The sequence below is a fragment of the Canis lupus genome, chromosome 12 (assembly GCF_011100685.1).
Source record: "Canis lupus familiaris isolate Mischka breed German Shepherd chromosome 12, alternate assembly UU_Cfam_GSD_1.0, whole genome shotgun sequence".
Lineage (NCBI taxonomy): Eukaryota > Metazoa > Chordata > Mammalia > Carnivora > Canidae > Canis > Canis lupus.
Window position 1 is genome coordinate 8,785,305 of NC_049233.1, and position 21,759 is coordinate 8,807,063.

Below are 21,759 nucleotides of genomic sequence, written 5' to 3' on the forward strand. Positions count from 1 at the left end.
AGACCATTTTTAGAGGTATTTTATCAAGTCACAAACAGCTTTAATTTAGTTTTCACTGCGAAAATGATGGTAGCATGCAATTTCTTGAATGGCCGCTCCTAAGAAGAGACATCCAAATTTAGACTCTTTTGTTTATCTACAATAGTAAATTTCATTATTTTAAGTGTGCATCCTCAATATGATCTGTGTTTGTTAGGTGGACTGCTGTGCTCTCTCCAAGTTCACAAGGTGCGGGTGGCATGGCAATATGATCCTTATTAAGATTTTGGTGGAACCCCCTCAGGTCATCATCTTATATAATTCAGTGGGTTTCAAAAGCTGATAGGTGTTCCTGTTTTTAAGCACAAAACCGTGTCTTCAGTTGAAGATACAATTTAAAAAGTGCTATACTTATTTATATTTAAGAATAATAGCGAAATCATAAAAGGTAGAAATGTAATGTTATCAGGAAATACACTAGAGCAGGAAGTGGAGCCAAGCACAGGTACATGCTTATAAACAATCCATCTGGTGAAGTAAAAATGTAGCCAGAAGTTGAACAGATCTGTGGGAGCCAGTGGGTTTTTGCATAATTTGGCGATGACCAATACTTTCTGCTTAAAAGCCAAATTTGAGAAAAATAAAGTGTTTACTGGCAGGCATGTTGTGATGAATGTCTAATGGAATTAGCTTTACTGAGTCCCATGGGGAGAAGTCCTAGTATAATAGTTTAGATTACCAAATTTGCTAAATAGAGGAACATCACAGAACAAATGACACTAAAGTTTTCAGGCCCGGAAATGTTAATGTTTTATTTTGAAATACTTACAAATTTTCAGCAAGTTGCAAAGAGAGGACAGCGTGGCTCTGTATATCCTTCACCGAGTTCCCCTCAATGGTTATTTCTTGCATAACTATAGTATGTTACCAAAAGTAGGAAGCTGATACCAGGACAATACGTATGTAAAGTTCTGTGTCATTTCATCACATGTGTAAGTGCAAGGAACCATCACTGCAATGAAGACACAGAGCTCTTCAAGCATCACCAGAGATCTACTGATGTTGACATATTACCATTTTGAATAATGTATGGAAAACTTTCTTCCTTCTACATCCCTTAACCCTCCTTTGTTTATAATGTAATTGTCATCAGACAATGCTTTATTTTTTGCTTCATCAAACACGGTTTTTTAGACTGAAGAGGAGAAATGAGTTTATTTTATGAATGCACATTTTTGCCCTTTGTGTTGTTCTCTCTTCCTTGCTAGTGTTCCAAGATTCATCCTATTTTCATTTCCCTTTTTTTCAAGAGCTTCTCTTATTGCTTCTTTTGGGGAAGGTATATTGGCAACTAATTGTCTTAGGTTTTCCTTTGTCTGAACATCTTTATTTCTCCCTTTATTCCTGACAGATAATTACACTGGTTATACCATTCTGGGCTGACAGTTCTTTTCTTTCATCATTTCACTTGAGAATATTCTACTTCCAACTAGATTTCATGATTTTTGATGAGAAATCCACTATAATTCAAATTATTCTTTTTTCCTATAGGTAAGGTACCATCTCTCACTCATTGCTTTCAGATTTTTTCATTGTCTTCAGTGTTCTGAAGTTTAACTATGATATGTCTTAGAGTGGATGTGAGCTTATCCTGTTTGGGGTTTGCTCAGTTTCTTAAAGCTCTAAATTTATGCCTTTTGCCAAACTTGGGGAGTTTTTAGACATTACTTCTCTGAATACTTTGCAACCCCTCTCTCTTTCTCCCCTCCTTGGGGGTTCTGATGGCAGGAATGTTAGATAATTTGCAATAGTTCTTAGGGGTCCCTGAGGATCTGTTCACTTTTTTTCTAGCCTATTTTCTTTCTATTGTCCACATTGGGTGATTTCTATTGTTAACCTCTTCAAATTCATTGATTCCTTTCTCTGAGCTCTCCTTTTTGTTGTTGAGCCATCCATCAGATTTTTTATTTCACTTATTGTACTTCCCAGTTCTAAATTCCTATTTGGTTCTTCTTTATTTCTTTTATTTTTTTGCTGAGACTTTAAATCTTTTCATTTGTTGTAAGCATGTTCTAATTGCTCATGGAAGCATTTCTATGGTGGCTGCTTAAAATCCTTCTCAGATTATTCCAGACCTATGTCATCTATGTGCCAGCATCTGTTGATTATTTCGTCTTATGTAAACTGATGTTTTTCGATTCTTGATATTTCGTATTTGATGCATGATTTTCAATTGTATCTTGGATAGCAAAGGTATTGTATCATGAGATTCTAGGTCATACTTCAATCTTGTTTTAGCATGCCTCCTCTGACACCATGCTAGCAGGAAGAGGTATCACCTTACCACTGCCAGGTGACAGTGAAAATCCAGGTTCCCCATCTATCCATCTTAACACCTGTGGGGGAGCCTCGTTCCTGTGGGTGAGGGTGAGATTTCAGGCTCCCTTCTAAGCCTCATCTGACACCTTCCTGGATAGAAGAATGAGGGGCACCATACTGATGCCCACTGATCCCACAACAGGGTGAGGAAAGCCTTGTTACTTCTAGATTGTGGTGAACTCTATGATCCCATGTGACTTCTGATGACAACTTCGGGGAGGGGAGAAGGAGAAGTTGTTACCTTCAAGTGGTAACATGTGGGGATGAAAAGTCTTCCCACTCCTCTGATACCACCCTGGCAATGGTGGACTCAGTGCCTTGTGATAGCCAGGCCTTTGCTGTCAGGGTGGGGCTGGGGATTTTCCCATGGTATCTGGAGGGAGTAGGGCAACTAGTATAGAAAAGTTTCTACTCACTGCGTTGCCCCTTTCCTAGTCTTCTGACTGTAGAGAATAGACTTTTCTTGCCACTTTTTCTGAGCCTACTATTATTGGTGTTTCTGGGTCTGTTCCAGTCTGGGATACATGAGGGGGAAAAAAAACACCAAAAATCCATGTCATTCCTCAGGTCCTGAGGTCCCCTGGCCAGTCTACTTTTTCCTCATCTTTCAGAATCTTCTTATGTTTCTTTTATATATAATTCCCAGAGTTTTTACTTGTACTTAGTGAGAGGAGAAGTGTGTCTGCTTCACTTTGGTCTGAAGCCATAAACTACCGGGCATATTTTTAAAGTGGAAAAAGGATACATATGTCTAATTTTTTTCAACCCTTACACTGAACAAGGCATTGAAGTTTACAAAGTACATTTGAATACACTATTTCTTTTCATCCTCAAAACAGTCTTGCTTGGTCTTGTTGGCATCTCCCTTTCTCTCAGGGGATAACTGATTCCCCTCAATGGGAAGTCCAACCCAGAGTCTCACAATAACTCAATCACAGGGCTGATGCCTGAATCAGATTATTCCACTGCCACACTGTTGGAACCAGACAAGGGAGAAGCATGAGTACACAGAGGTGAAAAAATGGACAATGAGATTTGAGTTTATTTTTTTAAGTACTTTTTTGTGGCTTCTCTTCTACCCCATTCTGGTCTTCTTGTCTCTGCTTATGCAGCAGGACTGAACAAGCTACACAACCAGCAGCATCAGCAGCAGAGCCTGTATCCTAGAAGCACAGGTTAGAGCCCTGCGGGGGCTGGACCCCAGCGCCCTGGGAGTATGGGACTGTGCCTCCTGTAAGACCTCCTCTACCAAGCCCTGGCCTCCCATCCAGCCAGAGCATGGTCCAAATATTCTAATACAGACTTCTCCCTAGGAGCTCCCAGTGGTAGGCCTGGGAACTTGCTTTTTCCCTTCATCGTCTTCTCAGCATAGACTGAAAGATCACACTTGGTTGTTCAATCCCGATAAAATCGAAAGTTAAAAAGAACTGGTTCACAGAGTGACTAATAGCATCATCACCTGGTTGGCCTTGTTGTACTGCAGATGCTTTAGCTGTCCAGTGGCAGCTGGGGGACTTCTGTCTTTGGCACAACCAATTCCCCTGATGGTGTGCACTCTTCATTTTGGTCAAACCATGTTCCTCTAAAGCACTAAATTTCTAAATTTTTCCAAAAGCACTCACTGCACATAAATTTCCCATATCCTAAGCTTTTAGGTAAAACATAAGATTAGATGAAATGCTGAGATTCTGCAGATTTACAAGTGCATGTGATAGAATCTTAGGAAAGTCTAGAGTTTAACATTCTCTCTTTAAATGCTTACGTAAAATTCGCACTCTAGGATAATGTACCATGTTTGGCTTGTGGCTTCAGGCATCACCTTGATAGACCACTACATTCTCTCAAGATATATGCACTCCAGCTTGAGAAGCAGAATGCTGGGTGAAACGTCACATAAAACCACAAATTCCTTATACCTGAAATGAATATAACATTGCATGACAACTACACTTCAAAAGTACATTTTTAAAAAATCTACAGGCTCAAAAAAATAAATAAATAAAAAAAATAAAAATAAAAAAAAATCTACAGGCTCTTTCATATGATTTCATGATAGCAATCCATGTACTATACACATTTGTGTACCTACTAAATATTATCTTTACAAAAAACTAGTCCAACATCAATGAGCAAAACTCATATGGCAAAAGGCTCTTTTTGCACGTTACTAAACAACATAGGATATATTTCAGAAAAAGTTCAAAAGGGGTGGAATGATGAGGTACTTCCTGGAGGAGATGTACCAAATAATAAACAACTAACCACAAAGATTCTTTTACTTAATCTCCAATGACACAAATGTAAAGCTTTACAAATTCTCACCACTGGTCATGCAGCTCTGTAGTCATGCAGTCACATCCCTCTTTGACTTAGGTAGGAAAAAATGAGTCTGAATTAGGAAGACTCCTGAATTATACCATTTTGGAAAGAAATAGAACTAATTTTATTTTGGTTTAATTGTATGCAGTAGCCAGAATTAAGCTACAATGTGTCAACCAACAGAACAGGTTTAAAAGGACCTGGTGTGGAGTGACCAAATTTAACCCTGGGCATGTACTCCTGAAGATTAATCTTCATAGGGAACACCAGGCATTTCTTAAAATCACCAAATATCTGAGGAAAATATGTACCAGGAAAGCAACAGTAGAGCATAAACATTTAAAAAAAAAAAAAAGACATACAGGAAAAAAGCCAATTCAAAAGAAGATAATAATTGTCATTCAGAGTGAAAAGGGAGGACATCACATCAATAGACAAGAATAAACTTTTTCCCCCATCTCCTAGGAGTGAAAAGTAAAATTGCTAAAATTAAAAATTTAAGAGGCAGGTGGTAGAGAATGCATACAACTGAAAAGTAAATTACCAATGATGGGAGACTGAGCTAACAAATTCTTTCAGAACTCAGAACCAAAGACAAAGAGATGGAAACTAGGAATGGACAGTTATAATATTTGAAGGTGAGAAGTGGTAGTTTTAGAACTACAAGTTCCAAAAAGAGAAAATAAACAGCTGGAGGGTAGAAAATGATTTTGTTAAAATTATTAAAGATATTATCAATATGATGACCTGACCCTTGAGCTTGAATATAAGAGTTTTCAGACTGAAGTGGCTGAATGAGGCAAGAATACATGAATATATTACAAAACAGCCATATCTATACTACACTATCAATAAGTTCACTGCTATGAAACAAAGAACAAAATAAAAAAATCCTAAAAGCTTCCAGAAAGGGGGGGAAAAAAGGCATTTCCCTAGAAGAAATAAGATCCAGATCAACACTGACATCTTTTCAGCAACACTGCAAGCAAAGAGGCAATGGGGGAGTATTTTCACAGTTATGAGAGAAAGGAAATGTTTAAGCTAGAATTATTCTATACCCAGTCAAATTCCATATAACTGTGAAGGGAGATAAAAAGCTTCCAGAAATTCCAGTCTTGAACTTTCTAAAAAAGTATCAAAGGATGATGACCAGAAAAGACAGAAGGAATCCAAGAAGTGGACATAAGGGGCATGTGGGTGGTTGAGCGGTTGAGCGTCTGCCTTTGGTTCAGGTCATGATCCCAGGGTCCTGGGATCAAGTCCCATATCGGGCTCCCCACAGGGAGCCTGCTTCTCCCTCTGCCTATGCCTCTGCCTCTCTTTCTGTGTCTTTCATGAATAAATAAATAAAATCTTAAAAAAAAAAAGAAGTGGACATGAGTATATGAAACAGTGATGAACGAAGTAATAAATATTAACTCAGAGATAAATTTAAATAAATGCTATTAATAAAAATGGTTAACAACAATTCAGAACGCAGTTATCAGTTGGTCTCAATACTGGAAATGACCTGGAGTAGGAAAGGCAAAGTAAAAGTGAGCAAAGTGAGAGGCAGATGGAAAAACTTTAGATATCCAGAAAAAATACAAATGAGTTTAAATAATATCTGAACTTAAACTATACTGCTGCTGTTGAAGTACAACATACACTATAAGGGAACAAATGGAAAGCAGCACCAGCAACAAGTATAGTCAAACCAACAAACAGCAAAACAAGGAAAAACACAAAAAGTATGGTAAATGGAAAAAGTAACTTAAGATAGAAAGAATAGCTCCAAACCTCATTATCATGATCCTAATAAATATAAACAGGTCAGAGTAATCAATTAAAGAGTAGGGACTCTGAGTGGCTGAAAAGGGAAAAGCGAGCTATGTTTTGTTTAGACCATACTTAAAATGTCACAGGGCAGTTGAATTAAGAGATGGAGAAAGATAAACCAGATAAAGGCTAACAGAAAAAAAATTAGCAAAAATAGTTTCATGAAAAATGGGGTGTAAGGAAAAAAAGTATTAAGGACAAAGAGGGGCACCTGGGTGGCTCAGTCAGTTAAGCATTAAGCATCCAAATTGATTTCAGCTCAGGTCATTATCTGTGTCGAGAGGATGAGCCCTGCTCTCCATGAGGGACAGATTTTCTCTCTCCCTCTCCTTCTGCCCCTCCCCATGCTACCACCCTGTTCCTTCCTCTCCTGCTCTCTATCCCTCTCTCCCTCTCTTAGAAAAAAAAAAAATATATAGGACAAAGAGGAATGTTTCCTACTGGCAAAAGATAGGATTCACTAAGAAGACTCAATAGCCTGTATAAAAATGCCTGTCGTTCTTGAAATCTTGTCATCATTAGTTTGGGTGTCATTGTCAAGCCAGTGAACAAAACAAATCCCAGTCTTTGTGGAGCTTTTGTTCTAGCAGAAGACAGACCGAAACACTAATAAACAACCAAACTATACAGAGTGTCAGACGGTGATAAGTGCTAAAAAGCTAAAATAAAACAGGGAAAGGTGAAAGAGAGTGCAATTTCAAATGCAGTTAATTAAGGAAGGCCTTATGGAGAAGGTAACATATGTGCAAGACTCCAAGCCTGAGGGGACAGCCCTGCAGATTTCTGAAGGAAAACAATTTCAGGCTGAGGACCCAGCAAGAGCTGGAGGGGTAAGGGCTCAAGATGGAAGAGCTTGTTAGTAATGGGAAGAAAAAACCAGATACCCATGAAACAGAAACTAAGGCTCTCTCCCTGAATGATTTTAGTAAGTTTCGAAATAAAACACACAATGCTAGCTATCTGAAAAATGACATAACCCAAAAGATTACAAAAAGGAAGAGAATTTTAAAGATGTGTGACATGCAGTCAAGGAGACTGAATTTAATCTGTAGAAGTTACTGGATTGGGACTATAACTAAAACTTTAAGCCAAAGCCTACTGGACTGCATTTCACCCACTGTGTAGGAAGACTGTATTAAAAGAGAAAGGCTTAGTTTGAGTAGGATTCATAAAACTGAGGAGCTCAAAAGACAAAATGTGGCAGTGAGTTTCCAGCAATGCCTGTGGCATTGATCAGGGTATACTGATCAGTGGAACTGAAAAATGGGTTTATTTAACAGGTACAGATCTTCCACCACTTATAATAGGGTTCTGTCCAAGAAACCCACAATAAGGTAAAAATGCATGTCATGAACCTAATTTACCAAACATCACAGCTTAGCCTAGCCTAGCTTCAGTATGCTCTGAACCTCATGTTGGCCTACAGGTGGGTAAAGTCATCCACCACAAAGCCTGTTTTATAATAAAGTGTTGATTTCTTCATGCAATTTATTGAAAACTGTACTGAAGGCAAAAAAGGGAATGACATATGGAGACAGAATGATTGTAAGTGCATCAGTTGTTGACCCTTGTGATCACATGGCAGACTGGGAGCAGTGCTCACTGCCTCTGCTTGGCATCACAAGAGAGTACTGTACAGCATATCTCTAGTCCAGGAAAAGATCAAAATTCATAATTTGAAATAGGATTTCTACTGAATGCCTATCACTTTCACACCATCCTCAAGTTGGAAAATCCTAAATTGAACTATCGTACGTTGGAGACTGAACGTTTTTCATTTTAATCCAACTGATATCACAATGGGAAAGCAACCTTAAGTAGTGATAATTTCTCATAAAGATTTCCTACAAAAGGGGGGTGTGCTTATCAAAGAGGCTTGAGTGTCTGGTTCCAAAGACAGTTTGCCAATATATGCTAATAAAATGGCATTCTGATTTATTCGGTACTCTCATTGATGTTTGCTTCTAATAGTCACTAGCCTGGAACTATCTGAATATGTAGAAACACAAATGGCCTAGAAGCTAAGGGCCAAGCTTTGCAAAGTGGTTATCACACAAAGGTAGAGCTAGGTCAACCATTAGTAGCCCTCCTAGGTGTTACCAGGTACCTCATCCTTCATCACTCTGACCATATGTTGGAAATTCTGTATTGAGGAAAGAGTTCTGGACTTAGTGCTGTGATGTACCAGACCCAGGACTCTACTATCACTAGCCATGCAATCCTGAGCAGTGTGCTAAATCTCTCTGATCCTCAGAGAGTTACAGAGCCTTTAAAATGGGAGTAATGTGGCTAGTCTGTCTCTCTCACTGGTTTGTTTTAAGGTTAAGAATCTAAATCTAAAACAAACAGCTATATGAATAGAAGGTATTAATACACGCCCTGCAGCAATGAGTATATGACTGATATGCCGAAACACATTACCACAACTATCTGAAAATGGAAGACAAAGTGAAAAACCACGAACCCACCAAACAGAATATAGGCAATCCTACCTCTCGGCAACTGGTTTGGCAATGTTTTCAAAAATGGTCTCTTGGCTTGCTCCCTGATCAAAAATCTTTTGAAATCTGTAAATATTAAAGTAGTAATTATTTAAAGACTGAGCTGTAAACACAATTGGATTAATATTTTTTCCCCAAAAGCTTTGTAAATTACCCCATATTTACATCACTGGGCTTACCTAAGCTGACACAATGTTTGCCCTGTAGTCCCCACCACACTGCACCGTTGTACCCCTGTATACAAAGGGTGGGTAAACAGTATTGCTTTTGACAAGATCTGCACAATAAATCCCTCTGAAAAACTGTCGCAGCTTTGAACCAAATAATAAACTGTGTGTTCTTTAGCCCTCAAGAGGGACAGTGTCTGCAACTGGCATCAAACTCGAATCCAGATAAGTGTGTGAAATTGAAACCCAAGAACAGGATGTAAACAAGCCAGAGAACTTCTGATGTCTGACCTGTCAGGACAGAATGCAGCTGTGAAATGTACGATTTATCAAATTTGGCAAACTGAAATCAATTTTCCATCAATAGGTGCTATGTCCTGCTGTTGGACACTTACCTCTCGGGATAGTTTTGCCCCATTTGGTTAATCATGAATCAAAAGTCAAACAGTAAGTCAAAACGGGCCTATACTGCAGAGAGGTATCTTTATCAGACTGGCAAGGCCAGGGCCATGGGGGAGAGACTAGATGGTGTCGATGCTGCTCCTCTCACAGTGGCACTGTGACTGAGCTTAGTATGCGATCATGGGCACAGTGGGAAACCAGCAGTAACTCTCATGGTGTGGCAAGTTGCCTACCTACTGGAATGCCCCTCATTAAAAGATCATGAAAAAGTAAGAGAGAGAGACACACAGGGAGAAAGAGGAGGAGAGGGGCCAAAGGGAAGAGATAGAGGGAGAGGGAGAGAGGGGGAGAGAAGGGGAGAGAGGGAGAGAGGGAGGAGGGAGAGAGGGAGAGAGGAAGAGAGGGGGGGCATAAGCATATAGGGCAAAATGGCAAAATAGGGCAAAATGGCAAAATGATGGGTGAATCTCCCACCAAGGGCAGAGGAGAGGCTACTGTGTTATTCTTTCAACTCTTCTGCATATTTAAGATTTTTCAAGATGAAAATTAGGGGTAGTGTGGCTTTAAAGCAAAACCTTTAAAACAAACATTTTGAGGGCATCCCAAGCAACTTTCAGGGTGGCTCAGGAACTTCTGGTCTCTGTTTCCCTTGTGACTTAAAAGTGAGTCGGGCGCACATTCAATTAAAGGAGTGACTACATGAAATGTGGGGCTGTTTTCACTACCAAGGAGTTCAGAAGGATGTCTGGGGCTGGGTGGGAAATACAAAATGGAATGAAATTCATGGTCTTTAATCAATATTAACTGATTAATATTAAGCTGTAAGCCTTATCAACCTCCTTTTTGAGGAAGCAAATAATAAAATTACACAAAGAGAGAGACTGTCAGACACTGGCTACCATGTTTTTAGCAGGCAAGATTATATCTTAGACAGCAGTATTTACCAATTTGCCTAGAACACTCCTTGAAATGCTTTAGGTGCATCACAGCTTCAGATATGAACGCTGACATAACAGGGTACATGGCCACTCAATTGCTCGTCGGAGTACTACCTGAGTGCAGCAGTGCTTCTGAGGATGGTGATGATAATGTTGATTTGCTGGTGATGTCTGAGTGAACCCATCAGCCATTCCCAACTCTCACTTCCCTAAATAATAGGAATTATGTCTATCACCATGTAAACCGAAGAGATGGCAGGAGTTTCAATGAATCATACAATGGTCACTAAAGACCAAATATCATCATCCCAAAATATTTTGTTTTATATAATATAGTTACACAGAAATTTGAAAAGTCATTATGATCGGCTAGCTTTTGAAAATCATGCAAGAATAAAACAGAATCATAGAGTTTAAAGAATTCAGTCAAATCTTTTCCAGAGAAGGAGGTTGAGGCCCAGGGAAATAAAGCAATTTATTCCTGGCCCTGGAGCTAATCAATAACGTACTCTGAGACATAACTTCGGTGTCCTGATTCTGAGAAGGTGCTTTCATTTATTAGGAAGTTGTGTAGGCTTTTTCTAAACTCCATTTTGAACTTGGCATATGCTGACCTTTTCCCACCCCAAACTTGTTCCTCCTGGTCCTCTTCATCCTACTACACGACAACTCCATCCTTCCAAACGTTCAGCCCAAAGCCCTTAGGGCATCCTGACTCCTGACTCCTCTCTCTCTCTCTCTCTCTCTCTCTTTTTCTCTCTCTCTCTCCCTTTCTCTCTCTCCTTCTCTCATTCTCTCCCTGCTCTCCCTCCCTCTGTTACACTCTATATCCCACCCATCTGATAACTGTCAGCTCTGACCTTCACAATACATCTAGAATGCAACTATTTCTCAGCATTTCCACTTGCTACTACTCCAGCCCAAGCTACCAGTTTCTTGCTTGGTCTCCCTTAAAACAGGCTGCTCTTACAGTCTATTTTCTACATGCCAGGACAAATGATCCTGCTAAGACATAAGTGAAACTATTTCATTCTTCTGTTCAAAACCCTCCATTACCTTCCCATTAACACTTTGGGAAGAGAAAGTTTACAAGGACTTTTCCCCAAAAGAATCTTATGATGACTTATAAGGCTCTCTACGATCTAGACACTCTGCTGCCCCTTTGACCTTCTTCTCCTCCAGCCCCACAGACCCTTTACTCTTCCTCAGACATGCCAGCACTCTACCATCTCAGGGACTTGCTCTAGGAATTTCGTTGGCCTAGAATCCCAATCCCTCGGGTATCTGAATGTCTGACTTCCTCACCTCCTGTAAGCCTTTGCTCAAATATCACCTTCTTGTGACAGCTTCCCTGACTGCCCTATGAAACACTGCAACCATCTCTTTCCTTGCCCCTCTTCCTGGTACTCCTTATTGTCCTGCCTTATTTTTCTCTGTGGCACTTAACACTTTTTGATATATGTTGTACTAAAGGATCTGCCTATCTACCTCCTCCCACTAAAATGTAAGCACCATAAGAGCCAGACCTTTGTTGCATTCCCTGCTATATTCCTAGCCATTAAAACAGCACACAGCGGATGGTCAATAAATATTAATTGATTGAATGGATGAATTTTCTTGGGAGAAAACACCCTGAAAGTATTTAAATATTTATCTCTGAACATAGGTATAAGTGAAATACTTTATTAATTTCTTTATTTAAAATGCTAAAGCAGGGACACCTGGTTGGCTCAGCAGTTGAGCACCTGCCTTGGGCTCAGGTCATGATCCTGGGTCTGGAAACTGAGTCCCGCATAGGGCTCCCTGTAGGGAGACTGCTTCCCCCTCTGCTATGTCTCTGCCTCTCTCTGTGTGTTTCTCATGCATAAATAAATAAAATCTAAAAGAAATATAAATAAATAAAACAAAATGCCAAAGTCAATATTCTTAATCCAGAGATTTAGAAAGAATGAGTAAGAGATTTAAAAATAAGCAAATAACACATTTTCAATGAACATGTTTAAATGCACTGTTTGTGTCTGTATTATATACAGAATACTTTGGAAAAGGCCAATAGATAGACATGTGGCCAATTGTTTCCTAACAATCACATAGAATCATGCTGAATAAAACGTTTCAGCAAATTGTGGCTTTATAGAGACTGGCCTCACCCAGATGTCATGAAGTCATAGCTACTGAAGTATGTAGCATGCTTACATCAGTGGAAGAATGCCTGCTTCAGAAAGATTAAATCATGCATTATTAAGGCTACTCCTTAAAGATCAAAATGAAAGGCAATGGGGAGCCAAAAAGATAGGGTTAAGGACCACCTCACCACGCAACCATGTGCTAGCAATCCCACAGTGCTTACAGTAAAAGGAGACCAAGAAGATGGGGTGGAAGTGGGAGGACATACATAAATGAGACACAAAGGAAAACTGTCAAGACCAAAGAGAATTTTTATAAGACATAAATAAATAAATGTATGTATATATGTATGTATGTAAATAAGAAATCTCGAGAGAACCATAAAAAATATCTGAGTTGGTTTTATGCAAAGGGCAAGGGCAGAAACAGTATGAAAGCAGAGCCCAAGCAAAACAGCCTAAAGGGAAATGCAAGACAGCAATTAGGATTCCTGCCATTGGCCCCAGAAATCCACTACCTAAATTTAGGCAGAGATCAAATACAGCTTTAACTTGGGCTCAGACTTCTTCGAAAGTCAAAAGTGGGGATGGAAGAAATAGCGCAGTCTGAAACTAGAGAATAAAGGCAGCATAAAGGAGCCCAAATCCCCCATTTCAAGGCCTGGCTACTAGAAGAGAATTTAGACCAAATGCACTGATGACAATCCAGGGGTGGCTGTTAGGTACACTTGACCCAATCCCTACAGTTTAGTGCTGTCCAAGAGAAATATAATGCAATCCATATATGTGAGTGTACATGTAATTCAAAATTGTCCAGTAGCCACTTTTTTAAACATAGAAACAGGTGAAATTAATTTTCATAATCTATTTTTAATCCAATATAACCCCAAACTTTAGCATTTTAATATGTAATCAGTATGAAAAAATTCTTGAGATGCTTAACATTTTTCCCCCCACACTAAGTCTTCAAAAATCCTTGATATATTTTACCCTTAGAACACATCCCAGTTCAGGCTGGCTACATTTTAAGTGCTTAAGAGCTACCAGTGGCTAGCGGCCACTTCCTTAGACAGTAGAGATATGGAGTGTGCTATGAGATCCATAATATCATTTATGTTATAAAGAAGGCTGTTCTATGAAGCATACAGGTTATATCTTAAGTTTTTTAACTTTAATAGAGTTTAGTCATACACTGAGCTTCCAATAAGTGCTAAACCAGAGCGGGCCAAGCAGGAAAAGGACAACACTAGATAAACAGATGTAACAAAGAAAGGCTGGGATCTTGGGACAGCATCTTGGATACAGAAACACACCGTCTTTTCAACTCTGGGCCCAGCAATGAAAAGACAACTGAAATCTACCTACTAGATGAAACAGAGAATTGCACTACATTCTCCCTCAAGAAATGGCGCCAATGTTTTCACAGTGGATATTAATACAGTACCAGAGTTAGTTCAATAGTGAAACAGAAACAAAGGCAAAAGATAAACTTACTTAAATTTGTAGCTTTCTCGCTTATTATTCACAAATCCATCTGCCAGATCGCGAGGTAAGATAATTTCCAGGTTAGGTGTTAATTTTTCATCTTCATCTATGGAATAAATCTGCAAATACGAAGACAACAAATGAATATAGCACGGTAAAATTATGGCTTGAAATTTGACCATGTTATTATGATAGGCATTGTAATTGTATAAAAAATTGCACTTTCTAGATAAGCCATAATATAGTATAATTTGGATAATTTTCCTCTTTGAACTGTGCACAGACTCTAACAAGTATATGAAACAGAAAAAGGAGTAAAACCTAAATCAATGCTCTACCAAAAGCTCAGATCTCTTTGAATGATCTAGTATTCAAATTTGAGCATTTGAGTGTCTCTATTGTTGAGAAACTAATAGTTCTGAGAGCAGGACATTAATCTACGCGCTGCTTTGGAATTATGTGCCAGAAATTAACATCTTCCTACAACCAATAAGCATTTCTGAGCATTTACAAAGTGGCCAAAGCAGATCAAAGGACTAGGTCTGAGATTTCTCAGACAGCTCACAAGAATGCTCTAATTCAAGTTATATTCAAAGCAGCCCAAGTTTCCGTGAGACATATTCAGGCATTTGATAAAAGACATGTGGTTTCAAAAGACATATGTAATTCATGTCTTTGATGTCATCTTCAAGGTTCTCCTCCCAGCTCAGCCACTAATTAGCAAGGGACTGGGAGAAATCACTTAACCTCTCTAAACTGATATGGAAATAAAGGGTCTTAACCAACCCCTTTACAACTGCAGTTGTCTGATTCTCTTCATGGTTACCTACTCCTTTATTTACTGGTCAGGAAAATCAAGACTCAAGCCTATGGGCAGATCATGTGGAATAAAGAATAGCATAAGACATGGTACCCAAAGACTTGTGACCAACACTGAGCTCAATTTACCAGCTGTGTGACCAGCCACCATGGTCTGAATCTCAGTTCCTTTATACATAAAATGAGGAAAATATAATTGCCTCCCTTACAAGATTGCTGTGGGGATAAATGATGTCATGGAAATGGAAGCATTTTGTAATGCACCATAAAAAATGTTAGTCATTAGATATAGAGTTTTTTTTTTTTTAAGACTTGTTGTCTTTCACTAGGAAATAAAAAGTCTTTCTAACAGGCAATACTTCCTATTAAGACTCATTTAGATCCTTGATTGGGGGGGGGGGGAAGGTCATATTCTTAAACAAATAAAAACTTACCTAAATTTCCCAAAAATAATTTTCCTAAGCAGATTTCCTATTAAAACCTCTCACTTAAATCGTGAAGAAATCATGCAAAAAATGGTCTTGTAAAATAAAATTATTTGTAGAAAGTAATGGCATCAAGTCTGAGACTTTCTGTGGCTAGATTTTCCCAAGAGACATTTAAAAATTATATCCTGTAGGGCACTACACTAAAAAAATAAAAAATAATTAAGTTAATGGCTAGACAGGTGAGGGAAAGGGGTGTATAAGACATGAAACATATAAGAGTGAGGCACTCCTTTAAATTTGAGTTACACGTTTTCAAAAGTTCTGTAACGCTCAGTGCTCAGAAGACAGAAAGGGCCATCTACTATTATGGTAGGAACAGTGACCCTCTACCTCTCTGATTAAGCCATTCTATGAGGCATTAAGAAAGGTCCCTCTCAACCAGAAAATGTGTTTAGTCTAATTGATGGACTCTTTACCTCTAGTCATAACAATACTTATTTGAGACAGTGCTTTTTTTTAGACCTGGAAGGCAATTACAAGAAATGCAACGATGAATGTGAACATCATGTTTTGGAAATGTACTAATAAGCAGTATACAAGTGAAAAACCTCAAATTATCAGAGGTTTGTCTTCTGCATCTTCTAAGTTACCACTCTATAAATTACTATAACTTACTTTATAGTGCCTTAAGGAATAAGACTAATGAAGTAATGGAACCACAAAATGAAGAGGAAAGAAAGAAAAATATCTTTGAGTCACTCCTGGTTGAATGTTACAGGCAAAGAAACAATCAACCACACATCTCTCAGGAGCAAAAAGATAGGGTGCTAAGGGAGAGCAGGGATATACTAACTCAAAATGTGTTCATCTGTATTCTCTCATTTTTGTGTATGTGGTATAATGTTGCATCTTGGTAAGAATCTGCCATTATAAAAATACAGTAGGACACCTAAAAATACTCCCTGGAGTATCAAACAAACCACTCTACAGAATCCTACCTAAGAAATGCAAAAGAAGGTGCAGTAACCAAATACTGCACTTTAAGAAAAGAGAAAGTTCAAAATTACATCCAATATTCTCCATCAACCCCCTACCTCTGCCACCCCCTCACCCAACCAATCCTCTAACATTACCAAATCCAAGCACCTGCTTCCCACTGCTGAGTCTATGTAGACAAGCTCAATATTTTTGGCTAAGAATCTGTAAGAGGTACAGAGGGACTTTACATATAAAACACTGGGTATATATGATGCCCTTTTAAAAATCTTCTTGTAAGTGAATACAAGAGGAGAAAAAAATGGGAAGATATCCATGGTTCCTTCCTACACTACTTTATTCCTTTAAAAAAAAAAAATCAGTATTTTCTTCTCACGCATCTTCTCCTAAAGTAGTTTATGAGTAAAAAGGCTTTTTATGGTGATGATGACAAAGACTCCATATTCTTGTTTCAAATACATAAATTACAAGAGGCAAATGCTACATTATGATATATGATGATGTTACATACACACTGTAGATATGGAACAGATATAAAATATTATTAATAATATACCCATTGCAGGCACTCGTGAGTAAGACCGAGATTGATTGCTCTTACCTAAGTTCTCTCTTTGGGAAGCAAAAAAAGTTTTGTCCGAAGAGCCAAGAACTTTGTAATAAAAAGCCCTTCACTAAAATCAGGGCTCTGCTACTCACTGGGTGGATGACTTGGCCACATTATCCAACCTGAGACTCTGTTTCCTCACCTACAAATATATGGGGAAAACGACATCCACCTTGCAGCATTCTGCAAGTGGAGTATCGGAGATTATGCAGACAAAACACTAAGGGGGACGAACGACTCTGCTCTTTCTAGGGAGGAAAAACCAACAACAACCATGTTTTGAAGCATATAAGAAACACACCAAGTATCTCTGCTCACGGCAAGGGCAGGGTCTTAACCTCCCTGCGCGTCTGAGTTTCACACACTGGAGGAAGCACCTCGGTAAATGCTCAGTGTTTTCTGAATGAAAAGTCTAGGTGTGTTCTTTGCATCGGGATGCACAAATACGTATACCTGCAAAAAGTATTATGCTGAGCCTTGATGTATGTGCCGCACAATGAGGATGTAGTTAGGCAACACACTCCTAAGGGCCCCCTGGGCGCAGAGCCGCAGCCTATCTGTCTACTTACAGTATCTGTATCATCCCAGACCCGCATGGACCTGCACCTCTTGCTGGCACGCTCTGCCCGGTGAGACGCGCATCGCGTTGGGCTTCCCTGCGTGCGGAGCTTGCAGCGCCCCGTGACCCCTTCCCAGAGAGGGGTCCGCAGGGTGCAGGGTGAGGCGCGGCCGTGAGCCGAGCGTGGCTGGGTGCACAGCGTCCGGCCCGCGGGGCGCTGCGGGGCGGGCGGCGCCCTGGGGTCTCGGCCGGGGTCGCTGACTCGGAGCTGCAGCCGGCGCCCTGCGCGGAGCCCCCTCCCCAGCCCAGGCCCCCGCGAGCCGTCCCTCCCCTGCCGGGGAGCCCCCGCCGCGCCGGCGCCCTCGCCGCCCGTACCCCCTGTTGCTGCTTCCGGACAGTGGGCTTCACCCTCGCGAAAATCTGTATGGTCTGCTTCACCATCGCCTCCCGGCTCTGCACTGACCCCTGACCTCTCTCAGGGTCTGGCTCCCGAAACTCGGGACGCCCACCGCTTCCGTCTAGCCACAGTCTTAGCAACAGTAACCAGGGACGCTACCCAAGTTGCCCCGCGCCAGCCAGGGCCGCCTCCTCTCCCCGATCGGTTGCTGACTGTAGAGGGGCGGGAGGGAAGCACCAAGGGGCGGGCTTGGGGAGGGGCCGAGCGGAGAGCGACTGCGCACGCGCCGGGTCGAGTTCTGGGCACCACGTTTAGCTCCACAGCTGGCCTACAGAGTGGTTAATGGGGTGACAACCACCATGCCCTGACCGGTTTCTTAATCCAGCCTTTCTCTGTGCCAACACCTCTTACTTAGCACTGAAGTCATTCTGGTTTTTATTATTCATTCATTGAAGAAATGTCAATCTGTGACAAGCAATATGCCGTCTGGGAATGATCCTGAGCTGAGCACAACTGTCTCTGCAAACTAGAGATGAGGGTCTGAGGATGGAAGCAGCTTTTTTTTTTTTTTTTTTTTTTTACAGGAAGTTACAAGTTACACCGGGGTTGGGGGTTGGGCATGGGATTCTGTGGAAGGCGCCTCTTCTATCTGTGTTGGAAGAGGCCAAGACTGGAAGAGAGAGGAACAGTTTCCCATGCAATGGCACTGTCAAGAATGGATGGGCTCCCTTGTGCACGGTTGGTAGGAATGTAAATTTGTGCAGTCGCTATGGAAAACAGGATGGAGGTTCCTCAAAAAATTAAAAATAGAATTGCCATGTGATCCGGCAATTCCACTTCTGGAAGTGTATTCAAAAGAATTGAAATCTGAATGCCAAAGATATCATTGCACTCCCATGTCCATTGCAGCATTAACCAAGATGAGGAAAAAGCCTAAGTGTTTATCAGCAGATAAGTGAATACAGAAAATGTGATATGTGTATATATGATTATTTAATATATTATTTATCTTCTATATATAATGGAATATTTTTCTGCCATTAAAAGAAAACACAAGAAAATCCTGCTATTTGCAGCTACACAGATGAAACTGGAGGGCATTATACTAAGTGAAATAATTTACACAGAGAAAGGCAAATAGTGTCTGATCTCACTTATCTATGGAACTAAAAGAGCTGAATTCATAGAAACAGAGAGTAGAATAGGTGGTCACAGATTGGGGTGGGGAAAATGGACAGATCTTGCTCAAAGGGACAAATTTCCAGTCATAAGACAAATAAGTTCTGAGAACCTAATGTACAGCATGGTGACAGTAGTCAGCAATATTGTGTTATACACTTGAAAGTTGCTAAGACACTAAATCTTGAATATTCCATAAATGGTAATTATGTAAAGTGTTGGAGGTATTAATTTTATTGTGATAACAATTTCACAACAGACGATCCCTGACTTATAAAGATTTTTTGTTTTTGTTTTTAGATTTTATTCGTTTATTCATGAGAGACAACGGGGCGGGGGGAGGGGGGCAGAGACACAGGCAGAGGGAGAAGCAGACTCCCTGCAACGAGCCTCATGTGGGACTTGATCCCAGGACCCTGGGATAATGACCTGAGCCGAAGGCAGATGCTCAACCACTGAGCCATCCGGGTGCCCCTATGAAGGTCTGACCAGTGATTTTTCAACATTATGATGGCACAAAAGTGATATGCATTCAGTAAAAACTGTACTTAGAATTTTGAATTTTGATCTTTTCCCAGGCTGATGATATGCAGTATCATACTGTCTCATGATGTCTCACAGCAGCAGGGCACCACAGCTTCCAGACAGCCACAATCACAAGGTTAATTAAACAACCTATACACTTACAACCATTCTGTACTCATACAACCATTCTGTTTTTCACTTTTGGTACAATATCCAATAGATTACATGAGATGTTCAATACTTAATGATAAAATAGACTTTGTGTTAGGTGATTTTTCCCCCCAACTGTAGGCTAATGTAAGTGTTCTGAGCACATTTAAGATAGGCTAGGCTAAGCTACAAATGATTGGTAGGTTAGGTATATAAAATGCATTTTCAATTTGTGATATTTTCAACTTAAGACAGATTTATTGGGACATAGCCCCATCATAAGTTGAGGAAGATATATCTATCTATAGATAGATAGAGTCATCTATATTCATCTATATTCATCTATACATGAATCAAATGATCACATTCTACACCTTAAACTTATATGTCAATTAAATCTCAATAAATCTGGAAAATACACACATACATGCATGCATACATACATAAGAAAAGGTGAATTTCTTGAAAGACACTGTTAGCACATGAAAAGATGTTCAATATCATTATCTGCTAGAAAAATATACATTAAAACCACAATGAGATGTCATTACACATCTCTTAGAATGGCTAAGTTAAAAAATAGTAACAAAACCAGGTCCTGACTGGAATATAGAGAAACTGAATCACTCATACATTACTGGTGGGAATATATAATGTATCATGGACAATGGTATAGCCATTCTAAAAAACAGTTTGGCTGTTTCTTAAAAACTAACGATGCAACTACTGTAAGACCCAGCAATTATGCTCATGGACGTTTATCACAGAGAATTGAAAACTTGTGTTCACACAAAAAAACCTGCACTTAAATGTTCATGGCAGCTTTATTTGTAATAGCTCCAAACTGGAAATGACCAAGATGTCCCTCGACCAGTGAGTGGATTAAAAAAAAAACTGTGGAATACTATTCAGCAACAAAAATGAAGGAACTACTAGTACAGCTTGGGTGAATTTCCAGGGAATTACACTGAGTGAAAGAAGCCAGACTCAAAGTCAAATACTGTATGATTCCATTTATATAACATTCTTGAAATGACAAAATTATAGAGTCGAAAAGGAGATTAGTGGTTGCCAGGGGTTAGGGAAGAAAGGAGGGGGTAAGTTGTCTATGGCTATAAAAGGATCCTGGTGATGGACTGTTTGTATCTTGACTGTGGCAGTGGTCACAGAAATCTACATGTGTGATAGAATTATGTAGAATGAAACATGCACACACAAATGAGTGCATATAAAGCTGGTGAAAGTTGAATAAGATGGATAGATTGTATCAATGTCCATTCCTTGATTGTGATGTTGTATTATGGTTATGCAAGATGTTACCATTGGGGGAAATTAGGGGAAGGGGAAGCAAAAATCTCTCTGTATGATATCTTACAACTGCATGTGAATCTACAATTATCTCAAAACACAAAGTTTTTGAAAAGAAACTCTTAGAGAACGAAAAGAGAAGCCACAAACCAGGAGAACATTTTTTTGCAAAACACTTATCTGATAAAGAACTTTTATCTAGAATATCTAAAAACTCTTAAACTCAATAAAAAATAGGAAAACAACCAATTTATTTTTTTGAAGGAGGGATCAAGGTTTCAACAGCTCCTTCCCCTGTTTAACATAAGACGTTAACATAATTAATCATTAATGAAATGCAAATTAAAACCGCAATGATAGGCACTTGGGTGGTGCAGTAATTGCACATCCAACTCTTGGTTTTGGCTCGGGTTGTGATCTCAGGGTTGTGAGATCTAGCCTGACTTCAGGCTCCATGTTTAGCACAGAGTCTGTTTAAGGCCCTTTCTCCTCTGCTCCCCCACCCTGTGCTCTCTCTCTCTCTCTCTCTCTTAGTATCTCTCTCTCTCTGTGTGTGTCTCAAATAAATAAATCTTAAAAAAAAAACACAATGAGATATTACTACAAACCTCTTAGAATGGCTATAAATAAGAAAATAAAACTGGAAATACCAAAAGCTGGCACAGACAGAGAACATT

At 39.7% G+C, this 21,759-nt stretch overlaps 1 protein-coding gene across 16 annotated transcripts in view; it reads right to left on the reverse strand.

The window, feature by feature from the left end:
• KIF6 (kinesin family member 6) overlaps positions 1-18,131 on the reverse strand; it is a 380,623-nt gene extending 362,492 nt beyond the window's left edge. For 7 of the 16 annotated variants that reach the window (XM_038553965.1, XM_038553959.1, XM_038553958.1 and 4 more), the window contains exons 1-3: positions 17,899-18,130; positions 14,124-14,233; positions 8,988-9,062 (exon numbers count right to left, since the gene is read on the reverse strand). In XM_038553965.1, coding sequence (XP_038409893.1) covers positions 8,988-9,062; positions 14,124-14,233; positions 17,899-17,964 — 251 coding nt within the window. In that variant the 5' untranslated portion in view covers positions 17,965-18,130. Of the gene's footprint in view, positions 1-2,774; positions 2,874-8,987; positions 9,063-10,617; positions 10,713-14,123; positions 14,234-17,533; positions 17,655-17,898 lie in introns of those variants that run through there. The other 9 variants (XM_038553967.1, XM_038553969.1, XM_038553968.1 and 6 more) reach the window with 6 other exon arrangements.
• Positions 18,132-21,759: the final 3,628 nt, after the last annotated feature.